The 15,192-nt window shown below is 37.9% G+C and overlaps 1 protein-coding gene across 14 annotated transcripts in view; it reads left to right on the top strand.

The window, feature by feature from the left end:
- The window catches only part of dock3 (dedicator of cytokinesis 3), a 210,653-nt gene that overhangs the window by 181,455 nt on the left and 14,006 nt on the right, over positions 1–15,192 (top strand). For 11 of the 14 annotated variants that reach the window (XM_017713326.2, XM_017713325.2, XM_037532169.1 and 8 more), the window contains 16 exons: positions 1,187–1,281; positions 2,140–2,215; positions 3,114–3,214; positions 8,069–8,127; positions 8,627–8,775; positions 8,969–9,054; positions 9,598–9,624; positions 10,084–10,179; positions 10,536–10,596; positions 10,773–10,866; positions 11,493–11,641; positions 12,283–12,369; positions 12,626–12,730; positions 12,975–13,116; positions 13,367–13,533; positions 13,619–13,705. In XM_017713326.2, coding sequence (XP_017568815.1) covers positions 1,187–1,281; positions 2,140–2,215; positions 3,114–3,214; positions 8,069–8,127; positions 8,627–8,775; positions 8,969–9,054; positions 9,598–9,624; positions 10,084–10,179; positions 10,536–10,596; positions 10,773–10,866; positions 11,493–11,641; positions 12,283–12,369; positions 12,626–12,730; positions 12,975–13,116; positions 13,367–13,533; positions 13,619–13,705 — 1,581 coding nt within the window. The remainder of the gene's footprint in view (positions 1–1,186; positions 1,282–2,139; positions 2,216–3,113; positions 3,215–8,068; positions 8,128–8,626; positions 8,776–8,968; positions 9,055–9,597; positions 9,625–10,083; positions 10,180–10,535; positions 10,597–10,772; positions 10,867–11,492; positions 11,642–12,282; positions 12,370–12,625; positions 12,731–12,974; positions 13,117–13,366; positions 13,534–13,618; positions 13,706–15,192) is intronic. The other 3 variants (XM_017713324.2, XM_037532170.1, XM_017713331.2) reach the window with 1 other exon arrangement.

Raw genomic sequence — 15,192 nt, 5'->3', positions numbered from 1 at the left:
CAGGAGTTGGGCTCAGCCCCTTAGTTCCAGTGAAAGGAACTCTTAATGCTTCAGCAGACCAAGAGATTTTGGACAATTTCATGGATGACATGAAAAGACATGGATGAGCGAGTTTGGTGTGGAAGAACTTGACTGGGCTGAGTCCTGACCTCAACCTGATGGAACACCTTTGGAAGTGGAGACTGAGAGTCAGGCCTTCTCATCCAACATCAGTGTCTGACCTCACAAATGCGCTTCTGGAAGAATGGTCTAAAATTCTCATAAACACACTCACCTTGTGGAAAGCCTTCCCAGAAGAGTTAAAGCTGTTATAGCTGCAACGGGTGGGCCGGCCTCATATTAAACCCTATGAATTAAGAAGGATGTCACTCAAGTTAATATGCATATGATGGCAGATGAGCGAATACTTTTGGCAATATAGTGTATGTGTTGTTTCTATTTAAACCTAAGGATGACTTGTAGTAGGTTGATGTTTTAGTGAGCAGAGAACATCTTATGTTCAACTAAATATACATTACATTCCCCCTTCACCTTCCCTAATCCTAACCTTGGCCTTAAACATAATTTAAACTTAACCCTACACTTAAAGCTAATCCTGTTCCTAAACCTGATACTAATCCTACCCCTCAGTTTCACCAAATAGTTTAGTGATAATATGAACATCGATAGATAATCTACTGGGGGCTATCCAAATAAAGCAGGACCAATAAAGGACATACAGTGTTATAACAACTAAGAAAGTTCATATCATAACTCATTACCTTTTTTTGTTTGTCTGTTTACTTTCTTCTTCTTCTTCTTCTTCTTACTTTCTACAGTTTGGTAAATAAAATTGAGTATAGTTATATTTCATAAATCCTTATGGAGTTGGTAGAAGGTCAGTTTTTATACTAAGCTGAAATACTTCATTATATTATTACCTATGCATCTCTTATGGGACAGAGATTAGGACAAGAATAAGTGAAACTGGTGTTACATCAAAGTTAATGACTAATGCCAAACCACAGTACTCTGTGCTGACCATTGGCCTTAATAAGAAAGAATGACATTGCTTGCAAATGAACCTAATTTGCTGATGACTCTATTATTACATGCAGTATAATGAAGAATACGCAGTTCAAGATCCTTAAACCTGTTGTATCATTCATGTTTATTGCTTTCTTTCTCCCTCTCTGTCTTCTTTCAGGAGTTCCTGCTGAAGATTTTCTGTGTGTTTCGCAACCTGATGAAGCTCAGCATTTTCCCCAGAGACTGGAACGTGATGCGGCTCCTGACCAGCAAGTGAGACACTCGCCCCCCTCCCACTTTTTTCCATCCCGTCTTCTCCGCATTCTTTCTTTTTCTCATCTTTCGCTGGCTAATAGCATTCTGTGCATTCTGTGCTTGCCTACCCCACTGGGAGTTTGCATCATGGCATTAAACAGGATTTTGTAGAAGCCTGATGAAAAAAAAAACACTGTCTCTTTCTTGGCGAGAGCTTTCGTATCATGTAGCTTTTCCAGAAGTGGAGATTTTTTTATTCGTTTGTTGAGAACAGTGTCCAGAATATCTCTAAAAATGTATGTGCTCTATATAGACTACTCCGGGAATTACAGATGAGCTCTTCAAAACTGCTTTTCTAAAGGCTTTTCTACATAAATATTATTGTTATATGGTAAAAAGAGGATGTAAAGGAGTGCTTGTATTACCATGTAATGAAAATTGTTCGGCCTCAATGATATTGAGAAACATTCTACTTTGCTTCTGGGGCCCTGTTCACACTTGGTATTAATATCCATCTGATCGTAAGAGGATGGCAAGATGTATAGCCATTTACACCTGGCATTTTCATGTGTCTTGAGTGTGTTTCTAGTGACGATATGTGATTGGATTTTGTGACTTGAGACAGTTGTCTATGAAGATCTTTCGCTGCTGCTGAGGATGCATCGGGATGCTTTAGCGTTCACATTATAGGTCATAACTACTTCCAAAGGTGGTTTGAGTTATTGGCTCACTAGGCGTCTCCGAGACTCATTCTAACCTGTTCAAAACTGGATGCATGTTAGTGCCAGGTGTAAACAGCAGTCTTGATGCTGCATGTTTAACACTAATGTCTGGCTGCTGTGTTTTAACCCATTATCTCTTGCGTGATTCTTGCAGCATCATTGTGACCACAGCCCAGTATCTTTCTCCTGCGCTGCACAAGAACTTCACTGACGCTGACTTTGACTTTAAGGTGTGTGGCTTTGATTAGTAGGTGGGCTTGAAGATCATATGGCTAGCCAGGGATTACCAGTGCCTGACCAGATACACGCACTCAGCAGTGGTGTCAGACTGTTTTGGGAGTCCTGATGGTCAGCAAATGCTGCCCTCTCTAATACATGGCATAATGAAACTTTCCGCCCTGGATACGACAGATGGTTCCACTAGTCAGGAAGAGCAGCACTCAGCAAAGGATAAATGAACTGAATAATTTAGCAAGGTTGTCTAACAGAGAGAAAAAAACTCTCTACAGAGGCTTAAGACTAGGTATGTGGGCTACATTTTTTAACAATTGTAATGTTTTTGATTTATTTGAAAAATAACATGCTAAGCTTTTATCAACCTTTTATTGCTGAGGCAAAAAGGCATCTATTTCTAATCTTTTCATTTCTCAAAAGAGTTGTTGATATATAAAGAACATGATATAAACAAGAATGTGTAGATTATTATCTTTATTGTCACACCATTATTTTCAGCTAGCAAACGCATGAATAGGACCACGCCTCACACTGCAGTGCTTTTATTGTTACTCTGAAGAATAAATCAATAATAGGCCCTTAGTAGTCTGAACTGCATTCTGAATTTGTGCCCAGACTCACTTAGAAACTTGAACAGTGCAGATTTCTTTGGTGGAAAACCAATAGTCTCCCTGTATTACACATGATACATTAGGTACGATAGGGTGAATTGTTGAAGCAGGTCTTATAAACAGTTTTTAAGAGTACACTACACCTTACAGTGACAATGACACAGATTATCTAACTACTTAATCAGTTTTTATGCTTATTTAAAAAGGGATGTTGGACCTGACACTGAAACTGATTTCGTATTTGTTTTAAGTTGCTTGTGATGTGAATCTTTCTCTATACTAGGTATGGAATTCGTACTTCAGTCTGGCAGTGCTATACATAAATCAGCCCAGCCTACAGCTTGAGACCTTAACGCCAGCCAAGAGAAAGAAGATTCTTGACAAGTAAGACTCAATCTCTCATTCCCTTTCATTCATTGACCTTCTGTGATTTAAAAATATTATTGAGAGATCGAGCTGTGAGACTGGCGACCAAATGACTGATGAAACTAGACGGTAATCAGTCATTGTTATATGGAAGAGCTGTTTAATAGTGTGTAAGCTTTTGGTCTTGTCCTAAATATCAACAAATGCTTCATACTTTGCTTGACTACAGCTACAGTAAGTAGGGATATAATATGTAATATACGAGAAAAGTACAAATGATCCATTCATGAATCACCCACCAGAATTTCATTTCAGACAGCTAGGAAGAATTATGTCCCAGATACATTGCTGTAGTGAGATTGACAACCAGCAGCTAGCCTATTTTGTTGTAGTTACCATAATCAAAGAGGAAAAGAGGGATATTTTAAATTGTCTGGGACAAATGGTTGAAGATTCTTATTTACTCATTTTTTCCTGCTTTGTTTTATTTGCCATGGTCAACTTGACTACTTACTTAGTTTACTTGTGTAGAAACCTACACTGGGAACTAATACAACTCAGTTAAGTTCTCATAATCTGTAGAAACAGTGGAGCAAGTTGGGGCAAATAAAGCATTGTTCAATGCTTTTATTGTTTTCAAACTGACAATCGAATGTTGGTGTTGGTGTGAATATTGGTGATGATTTAATCAGAGGTTTGGTGATCATATTTATTTATTTAAGCTGAAGTTCCTTTGAGTTCATCCTGTATTATAAGAACACAATACAAATTTAATTTTGTACCATTTTCACTGGCATTGGAGGGCTATTTTCTTTTGAACAGGTGGGCCTGGCGTCCAAGTGAGAGGAACCGGGCCGCTTGTAGCTACACCCCCCGATTTACACATGAAATTACCGAACTTTTTCTTTTGTGTTCTTCTACAAACTGTCTCGTAAGTAGCCTGAAATTAAGTCTAAATCAGAAGGTCGAATGTATCCATTAAAATCAATGAATAGTTTTAGAACGTTGTTTAAGTCAGACATGGTGTTGTCAGCTTACGGCTCTAAACTCTTTGCGCACATACAGAGTATTTTGCCTTAGACTGATCTGATTAGTGTTTTTTAGAGAGTGCTTTCTAAGCTTGCGCTCCTCCCCTCAAAACTTCTGCACCATGACTCAAGTGGCCCCTTGGCTCTCAAACCTCTATGAAATGTCACTCCATATTTGCTGCCTTCCTGCACAGCTCAATAAGTCTAGCACTATAAATAGCAGCCCAAATCTACTAACCATGTTTTTGCTTTAAGGGCAGAGGGAATCGCCTGTAATTGCTGATGGCAGTTGGGGTACTTTTATGATTGCAAATAATTTAAAAATGATAAAAACAATGAAATTACTGTGTCCAAAAGGCGGATTTTCAAGATCTGCCATTGATAGATGCATGAATGGTTACATTTATCACAAGCTGAATCAGTTCCATCGGTTGTAACCGGGTATGTCGGTGTACGCGAGAAGAAAAGAAATACAGGGATTCATCCTGCTCAGCTAGACTCTTCGACTGAGCCTTCTAATCTTAGACACAGCATGTGTGACCAGAACTTCTCTCCTGCTAGCAAGTTTGTATCATAGCAATACTTTAAAAGCACACATTTATATTAATGCCAGCTTATAAGTTTTCACATGCTGCATGTGACATACATGCTTACTTAGGCTTGCATATACATTGTAAAACTACATTACTATGCACAGTGCGCATTCATTTGCCCTAGTTTGAGAGGCAGTCAGATTGCTGAATATATCTGAAGTGTTGCTGGATGTGCTTGTGATTAATAGAACTGTTCTTCACACTGTCTGAATATGAGTCTGTGTGGGTTAGACGCTGGCAGAACTAAAGTGTTTGAAATTGAAAGGCTTCTTCCCTGTTAAGTATGTTTATGTGTTTTATGGGTTATAAGTCTAACATGCATGATTAATTAGTAGTTTCTGAAGTTGCTTTAATGAGTGTTTGTGTGTGTTTGTGTATGTTTGTTTGTGTGTGTTCCTTGCAGGAGGCCTCTTGCTCATCATGTTTGCCTTCCTGAAGCGAAACACATACAAATTAATCTTAACTCGCAAAAGCCTGGATTAGCCTTGCACATAAACAACAAAACACACTCTTGCCTGAGTGCCCTTTCGCTTGCTCATGCGCTTCCTAAGACTTGCAGTTTTCTTTGCCTCCTGAGTCTTACACTTACTTAAATATGCTGATGTCTCTAGTACCACACAGCAATTACTGTAGTGACAATGTTTTTGAAAGTGTAGCTATACAACAGATTTCTTATGACTGAAGATACAGTATGTCATTAATTCAGTAATCTTACTGAATTAACTTGACTAATTACTGTGCAGAAGTCAGAGACCACCTTTCCATATGTTTCTCTTACAGTCAAAGCAGCAATTATATTACTAACCATTTTCAAGTGGCGTTACATTCAACAGAGAATTACACAAAAGTCTCAGCAACTATTTATAATATAATTTCAATATTGTGTCCAACATTTTCCTTCCTTTTTTTAGAGACTTGATTTTAGTTTTTCAAAAAAATCTGAGGACTATTTTTCCAAGTTCAGTCATAGAAATTGGTTAAATTTCCTGCTTCTCATGGCCCCAGTTACAAATTCAAATTTAGATTCATCATTTCATAAAACCTTTTCTCAGATGTCCAGTTTTAGTGTTCAGTTTTAGAGTCCTTTTCTCAGTAAGAGTGAAGCAAGAGTGAAGCTTAATTTTTTTTCCTCTCAAAAAATGAAAGCTGTAAGTGCTGTTTATCTGATGAGGATAGTTTTGGTGGTCCACCAAGTTCCATGTACCTTTTTTTTTTTCCAGTTCAGTAAATTTCTGTTTTTCACTTATTTTCCTATGACTTTTGACTTCCTCATGCAGGTGGCTTATCTTCTATCTAATCTCCTCAGAAATATTTCCTTTCGTACATGCTTCACCAAAGTTAGGCGTTTCGTACATTTGTTACATAATGTTGCTTTAATAGTTCTGACTAGAAATCAAATAAATAGAAGTATGTATACTTGTGATGCCAGTTCATGAATTTGCCCAAAATATGTTGTAACAGTCATAGCCTGCCTTTATTTGCAAGTCACATGCTCTAAACGTTGGCTTTTGTGGCAAGCTTGTCAAACAGATTAGTCTGAAGCTAAAGTTTGATATCAGACAGTGCATAGATAATGAAGCGGCTGTACTTGCAAGTTTTTGTTTTTTAACTGATCCTATCATATCCATTCTTTTTCCATAATATATATATATATATATATATATATATATATATAATATATAATTAATATTAATAATATTAATTGACATGTCAGGATTACCACTGTGTAAAATGTGCAGGTCCAAATGAGCCTTCATCTGTACATAGAGTTTATTTATTGAAAGTTTCCATACATACTGCTTTTTTCACTTGTGAACAAAATTATGAAATAACTGTCCAGAAATGACCAATTGACCTACATGTGCTTCACTCTCAAATGCATTCTGGTCTGAGGTTGGATGAGCTTTACAGAACCCTGGCACTACACAGAACAATTACAGCCTTATAAGAAAGTGTAGCTCACAACTCTCTTATTGTCAGAACTCTACATTTAGAGTATGTTATTTTATCTGCGTGGTGGGTCATACTGTTGTCATTTCTAGTCTGCCTAGTTTTGATTATCTAAAACAACTACTACATTGTCCAGCAACACAGTTCATCTACTTCAGCATTTGAGTAGCTAGCATAGCATGTGAATTCAAGGTGCACCAAAATACATTTTTTACAGCCAATTATTTTCCGATTTCTTTACAGAAAAAGTGGTTGATTTTTTTAATATTATTATTATTTGGTGATTATATTACATTTTAATTTATACTTTGTGGGCTCAATGAGCATGTGAAGTACATCTCCAGTGCTTTCTATATGTAATGATCACAACATAAATGTCATTTGCTCTTTAAGGCCATACTAGCATTTTAAATTCATAATCAAAAAATCTGTTGCGTATTTTGTGCTAAATTGAATGAAAGTGCCAACTGGCTGTTTAGCACAATCATGTATAATTATGGTGGGGCGGCACGGTGGCATGGTGGGTCGCGCTGTCGCCTCATAGCAAGGAGGGCCTGGGTTCAATTCCCCGGCCGGGCGGCCAGGGTCCTCTCTGTGTGGAGTGCTTGCGTGGGTTTCCTCCGGGTTCTCCGGTTTCCTCCCTCAGTCCAAAGACATGCAGTCAGGCCAATTGGACATGCTAAATTGCCCCTAGGTGTGAGTGTGTGAGTGACTCTCTGTGTCTGTCTGTATGCCCTGCGATGGACTGGCGATCTGTCCAGGGTGTATACTTCCTTTCGCCCAAAGACTGCTGGGATAGGCTCCAGCATCCCCCCACGACCCTGACGGAGAAGCGACTTAGAAAATGGATGGATGGATGGATGTATAATTATGAAACTAAATTTTAGTACCGGTGTAGCCGCATCATTCAAATACAGACCGAATGTGCTCACCTACCTCACATTATTTCTCACATTGTTTCCATCATAAAATTGATCAGTCAAAATAAAAACAACAAATTGCAATCCTAATATGAATAATTCAGAGACTTTGACATATGCATGTGTATCAGTTGTGTGCCATTAAGTACAAAGAAATTTTGCAAACATGCTGTAAAGCTTGCCCAGTCTTACAGCAGTTACTATAAGAGCATGCTTTTGTGAGAAAGGATGGGTTAATTGACCAGTTCAACATGAGGATAGAAGAAGATGAGGGGGATATTCCACCATTGTATCTCCAAACATTCTACAGCTTGTCACCATATCACTACCACTTGTTCAATCTCTGTTTATTTTCTGTGATTGTTCTTGTTTGTTTTGCAGATATGGTGATATGAGAGTCATGATGGCTTATGAGCTGTTTAGCATGTGGCAAAACCTTGGTGAGTTTTTCCTTCTCATTCTGCTTCTCACTCATTCTGGTATTTTTCTGTTTTCTGCTTTTGCTGTCCCTGTTCATGTTAGCCCACGTTCAAGGAGTTTTCTTTGGAAAAGCAACACTGACCTCTACAGACAAAAGAAAATATAGCAGTCCCAAGATGCCATATGACTCCACTTCCATAAATGATCCCGTCTCAAAAGACTGTTTCTGCAGGCTAGTATGCCAGACTGACCATAAAACAGCTCTGGATTATATTTTTTCAGGGTTAATTGGTGCATATTTTGCCCTGCAATTTTTGAATAGCCTACTAAAAGGTAATACATCTGGAAGAATGTATTAATATATCAAATCAAACATGAAAAGCTGCAAACCTATGTCATTCACATGAATAAATATCATTCGTTATCTTACATGATACAACCTCAATTTTGTGGTCTTAAGGAGGAGTAATATGTTAATTGAGACTGCTTTGGTTTTCAGTGTAATTCTTTTTTCACTAGGTGAAAATAAGATTCACTTTATCCCGGGCATGATCGGACCATTCCTGGGGGTAACACTAGTGCCCCAGAGTGAGGTCAGGAACATCATGATCCCCATTTTTCATGACATGATGGACTGGGAACAACGCAAGAATGGCAACTTCAAGCAGGTAAGAACTGTATCTCAACTGGCATGGCAACTATATATAATATCCTTGTTGAATGTACATTGAAGACTATCCTCTGACCTTCTGTGGATTGTCCTGGAGACTGAATTAATTTCAGTTAGTGAGTGGTTCTCCCCAAGTGTAAGATAATTTCTGCCATGGGCTACGTGAGACTCATTCCTTTTTGTATTTCCAGGTGGAGGCAGAGCTTATAGATAAACTGGATAGTCTAGTCTCTGAGGGCAAAGGAGATGAGAACTACAGAGAGCTCTTTGGTTTGCTGTGAGTTTACACACGTACATGTACACATGTACACGCACACACACACACACGTAAACACCTTGTACAGAGTCATACATTTTGTCGCTGTTGGTACATAACCTTGTATCTCTGAAACTGACAGTTTCTGTACATATGATATTTTAAAATTTAAAAAAAAAAATGTTTTTTTGCATGACACTGACAGTATGTTCTATATGTATGATGTATAATTTAAGCACCTATGTAAAATAGGCCTAACCCTAGGCCTTAACCTTAGCTTTAATATCAGTAACCTCTTTTAGTTTAAAAAATGAAACGTAGCTTTTATAAAAAGCTTTACAAAGAAATCATTTGGTGCTGTAGCCCTGTTTTTCTTAGGTTTTCCTATGAAGTTTCCTATGAAGTGCAATACTTTCACATATATCTATATGCATAAAATAGAGCCGCAGAAAACTGATGAGGCAAACATACATCTCTGCTTCTTTTTAACTTTCAGCATTAACAATACTTCTATCTGGCTTCACTCTAACCCCACTGTCTTTGCTTTGTGCTGCTGGACAATAGTACTCAGCTATTTGGGCCCTATCCCAGGTAAGATGAAGCTAACCACTTCAGTCTCCTGCCAACTAATATTACCCTGCTTACTATCTGTGTCATCTGAGCTTCTCTTTTCAGTAAAGCTGGCAGTATATTTCACACAACAGCAGGACTAAACGAAATTGAATTACTGCCAAACACACTGTTATACATATACTTAAAAAGAACTTGATGTACGTCTTTCTGACACTCATCACTGCTAGAGTGCAGTGACGCAGGAAACAGTGTGACATATGAACAAATTTCAGTCGGGGGGAGGTCTCAGAACAAACAGCGTGACAATTTAATGAATTTAAAGTTCTGTTTAACATCCAACGCACACAGCACTGTGCATTTTTTGGCCTTTTTTCATTTTCGTTTGAAGTATACTGCTGACTTAAGGGTCCATTCTTTTTTTGACTAGGGAACACTTTGAGAACACTGACAGTGTTTGTTTTTGGTGTTTTGTGTTAGTCTTTTGGAGAAGATTGAACAGGAGACATGGAGAGAGACAGGCATCTCTTTTGTCACCTCTGTTACTCGTCTGATGGAGAGGTTGCTAGACTACAGGTGGGAGTTTCAGTGCCAGCATTCTTCATTACTTTTTACCATTTGCGCTCACTCTCAACATTTTCTTTCAGTTACCTCCGGCACAAATTGTGCATGTCTCATTTTTTTAAAGTGATATTTTTATATATACTGTTCATTTTTATACAAATAGTTATTTTAGACAAATTGTATATCAAACTTATGAATACAGTTCTTCACATGAATTCTGTGTTGGAATTGAGGTTAGAATGTGTCAAATAAAGGCAAAGGAAAGTTGTTCACTTTTTACATACTGTTATTGTTTTTTTTTTTCTATTATAACAGTGTTGAGATGTTACATTTTTATATTTATATTTCTGTGTGCTTTGTGTGGACAGAGACTGTATGAAGGGAGATGAGACGGAGAACAAGAAGATTGGGTGCACAGTGAACTTGCTAGTGAGTTTAGTAGTTCATTTTTAGTGCATGCGCAAAAGCTGGTAAATAGCTAATAGTGAGAAGTTGACATTATTTCAGTTGTTTACTACTCTGGTCCATGCCAGTTTTTTCCATATTAGCAAATTGAATGTTTTTGAGTCAGTTTTTTTTACTTTTACTGTATTTTCACCTTATAGAACTTCTATAAGTCTGAGATCAATAAGGAGGAAATGTACATCCGCTACATTCACAAGTTGTGTGACATGCACCTGCAGGCAGAGAACTACACAGGTGAGAAAAGCAATCAGTTGGGTAAGAAAAATATAACTTATTTAAGGGTTCTAATGTAAAGATTGTGATTTTCTGTGTTCCACATTTTCATATTTTGATGAAAACTCAATAAAATTTATATTTAAAAAAAACAAACAAAAAGAAAACAGGTAGCCATCTAGACTAGGGGTGCACAACCCCAATCCTGGAGGGCTGGTGTCCAGCACAGTTTGGAGGTTTCCCTGCTCAAACACACCAACTTAACCTGGCAATGAAAAGTGTAATCAGGTGTGTTGGAGCAGGTAAATCACTAAACTGTGCCGTCCAAGACCAGCATTGTGCATCCCTGATCAAGACTCTACAGCTGCAGTTTTGTAGTTGATATAGGTATTATGTGACAATGGTATCGTAATTGGCTGTTAATTGTCTTTATCAGCTCTTCAAAAGCCCTGGCTTAACTTAAGTCAGTATCTTATGCTAAATTTGGCACTTTGTTCAAGAAAAGTAAAAGTGAGTAGCTAGAGAAGCAAGCCATTACATTTTAAGCCTGGTTCAAAAGCTTTCATATCACAAAGCACAGCACTTTCTTTGAAGCTCCACTCTGAGAGTCAGAGTCAGCATGGTTGACTGGTCATGCCACTCCACAGAGGCTGCCTTCACTCTTCTCCTCTACTGGGAGCTGCTACAGTGGGAGGAGAGACCCCTCCGGGAGTTTCTCCACTACCCAGCCCAGAGCGAATGGCACCGCAAAGAGGGCCTTTGCCGGAAGGTCATCCACTACTTCAACAAGGGCAAGGTAGGATTCCTAAACTACAGAAGCAAACCTTAGACACCAGACATGTATAGGGGAATCAACTAGATCTGAGGTAAGGAGGAAATTGTGTACTTTTGATTTTTCACTGCTTTATATTTAGGTAAGGTAGTTAAAGGGACATTTAACCAAAATGATGTAGTCAGTAAGAAGACAATGTGACTAACTGGAACCTAATATGGTCAAATGCTTACTAGCATTCCTAGTATCATCTATAATGAGCCAGTTATTTTGGCTGATCTTTCCCATTAATGTTTTCAGTGTTATAAGTTGGTATGTTCATGTAATAATAATTCTACCAGTTCCATATCAGGTATAAGAAATACACCCAAGGTCAAAAATCCAGGTTTGAGTTAAGCAAAGTTAGAACTCAAGGAAAAACAGCTTCAACAGCCTCTTACTTTATTGTTGAGTATAAACAATATTATTTTCTTCATGTATTTCTTCAACATGTCTGCTTAACTGATGTATGAAATTGCAGTGCTTGTATATTCAGTAAATGAAGCATGAACTAATGATATGACACTTCAAAATTAAGGAATACTAGTAGTTACATAATGCTAAATATGACTGTAAAAGACATACATATGGTAGTGATAAGACCTTGTGGTATTCTTTGTCCTCAGTGCTGGGAATTTGGTATTCCTTTATGTCGAGAGTTGGCCTTCCAATATGAATCCTTATATGACTATCAAAGCCTCAGCTGGATACGGGTGAGTCGCATTTGAATGAGGCAGTGTGAACTCATAAAGTAACTGAAGTTTTACTATGAGCAAGGTGTGTTTAAAATACCTAAACCAATCTAGAGCTCAAACATATTTTTGCTCAGGCTGTAATTTTAATTAGAATGAACAGTCTCACATTTGTCCATAATGACTTTAGTGGTTATCTGTGAGAAACAATTTGTGGATTAGACACTGACATTTTAAAATTCAGGTGGGCAAAGCTGAGATATTTTAATCTTTATAGAAAATGGAGGCAGCCTACTATGACAACATTATGGAGCAGCAGAGACTAGAGCCTGAGTTCTTCAGGGTGGGCTTTTACGGTCGGAAATTTCCCTTTTTCCTCAGGGTAAGTTCATGTAATCTTTTTTTCACTCAGTTAATATTTATAACCATGACTGATGAGGCAGAGCAAGTTCTGTTATTTTCCCCCTGATGCTGAAGGTTAAGTTAACAGGCAAGTAGAGTTGAATCTAAATCCAATTTTAATGCAAGAAGGGTAGGCAAAGACTTTTCAGTGGCTTAAGAAAGTTGAAGGGCATTATTTTTGCTTAATGTTGAGTATAAAATATATAATTTTCTTCTCCACAAAGAATAAGGAGTTTGTTTGCCGGGGGCATGACTATGAGAGGCTTGAAGCCTTTCAGCAGAGAATGCTGGGAGAATTCCCACAAGCCATTGCCATGCAGCATCCCAATCAACCAGATGAGGCAATTTTGCAGTGTGATGCTCAGTGTATCCTTCAGTGATAAAGAGAATATGGGATTTGTCTGGGGAGAGAAAGAAAGCTTTATTTCAATTTTAAGAAGTGTAAAACATTTAATGCAGTTTTTTCTAGTTAGTTGTTTTACATTTATTTCAGTCCCTATGCAAAGACACAAAAGGAAATGTACTAATCCTGTATATTACACTAATGTGCATTAGCTTAAAAGCATAACTTTCTTCAAAATGCATACAATTAATTCCTTGACAAAAGGCCACTCAGACTTGCAGATCTACGCAGTAACTCCAGTGCCGGAGAATGTGGACGTGCTTCAGATGGACCGCGTTCCCGACCGCATCAAAAGCTTTTACCGGGTCAACAATGTGCGTCGCTTCCGTTACGACCGGCCCTTTCACAAGGGACCCAAAGACAAGGAAAATGAGTTTAAGGTCAGCAAATGAGCCATTTTAGGGGGAAATAGGCTATATCAGTGCAAAAAAATGAGATTGTATCTTTGGCGTGTATGTTTTGCAGAGCCTTTGGATTGAGAGGACCACCCTCACCCTTACTCACCCCCTGCCAGGCATCTCACGATGGTTTGAGGTGGAGAAGAGAGAGCTGGTTAGTGTTTCATATCTTTGCATCATGGCCTCTGTTTTGTTTTGCAGTAGTATTTAAATGTAATATATGTAATTAATTACATCAGAGGTCTCAATTAAAAAAATAAAATCAAGCTTTTTTGGTCACAATATATAAACAGTATAACATACAGTGAAATATGACTCTCCACTGCAATAAAAAACAGAATATACAACAACAAAGAGAAGAAGTCTACACAAAAATGGATATAAAAAATACAAGTATGTGTGTTTAAGTGCAGATGTGTGCATGTGTGTGCAAATGAGATGGAGATAGTAGAACGGGAGAGATTATATATATTATATATATTATTAATATTATAAATGCTTATAAATGTAAATATAAAATATAGTAGTATGTTTAGTGTATGTAGCATGTTGTGTGTGGGTTTTAAACAGTAGTCCACTGTAGTGGATTTTAAACAATTTGAAATGAAGCAATCAGGATGTGATTGAAGTGTAGACTTTTAACTTTAATTCAGGTTCAAGAAAAATATTGTATTAACCATGTAGGAATCACAGCCATTTTTACATAGTCCCTCCATTTTCACAGGCTCAAAAGTAATTGGACACTTGACTGATGAGCCAGTTGTGGCCTGTTCCCTCGCTGTTTCTTTCCAAGTGTTGACTATGCATTTGGTAGCTGTTCATTGAAAAAATCTCTTAAAATGTGGTCCAAAGAAGTGTCGATGCAAATGAAGGGGGCCGTTGTTAGGCTGAGAAAACAAAACAAGAGACAGGAAACATAGGAGTGGAAATTAACGATTTGGCACATTCTTTAACGGAAAGAGTTCACTGACGAGCTCAGCAACACCAAAACACCTGGAAGACCACAGAAGACAGCTAAAGTGAACAATAACAGAATTTTTCAGAATGGATGGATGGATGAAACCAATATTAACTTGTACTAGAGTGATGGGACGAGAAGAGTATGGTGAAGGAAAGGAAGGGCTCATGATCCAAAGCATACAACATCATCTATCAAACATAGTGGAGGTAGTGTTATGACATGGGCATGTATGGCAGCCAATGGAATTGGGTCAGTGGTGTTTATTGATTATGTGACTGCTGATGGAAGTAGCAGGATGAATTTTGAAGCATATAGAGCTATACTTTCTCCTCAGATTGCAAAACTGATAAGACAGCACATAGCGCGAAAGCCACAACAGAGCTTCTCAAAGCAAAGAAATAGAATGCTCTTAAATGGCAGAGTCAGTCACCTGATCTCAACCCAGTTGAGCATGTTTTTACTAAAGACGAAAAAGAAGACAGAAATACCCACAACAAATAGCTACTTGAAGTGCTGAAGTGCAGTGAAGGCCTGGCAAAGCACCTCAAAGGAGGAAACTCAGTGTTTGGTGACATCTATGGGTTCCAGATTCAAGCAGGCATTGTCTGCAGAGAATTTGCATCCAAGTATTAAAGATAATCCTTAAATTTATAATTATGTTAGTTTGTTAGATTACTTTT

This window comes from Pygocentrus nattereri, chromosome 21 (assembly GCF_015220715.1).
Source record: "Pygocentrus nattereri isolate fPygNat1 chromosome 21, fPygNat1.pri, whole genome shotgun sequence".
In the NCBI taxonomy this organism is placed as follows: Eukaryota; Metazoa; Chordata; class Actinopteri; order Characiformes; family Serrasalmidae; genus Pygocentrus; species Pygocentrus nattereri.
The sequence above is the reverse complement of the archived record's forward strand: the minus strand, read 5'-3'. Positions and strand labels throughout refer to the sequence as shown.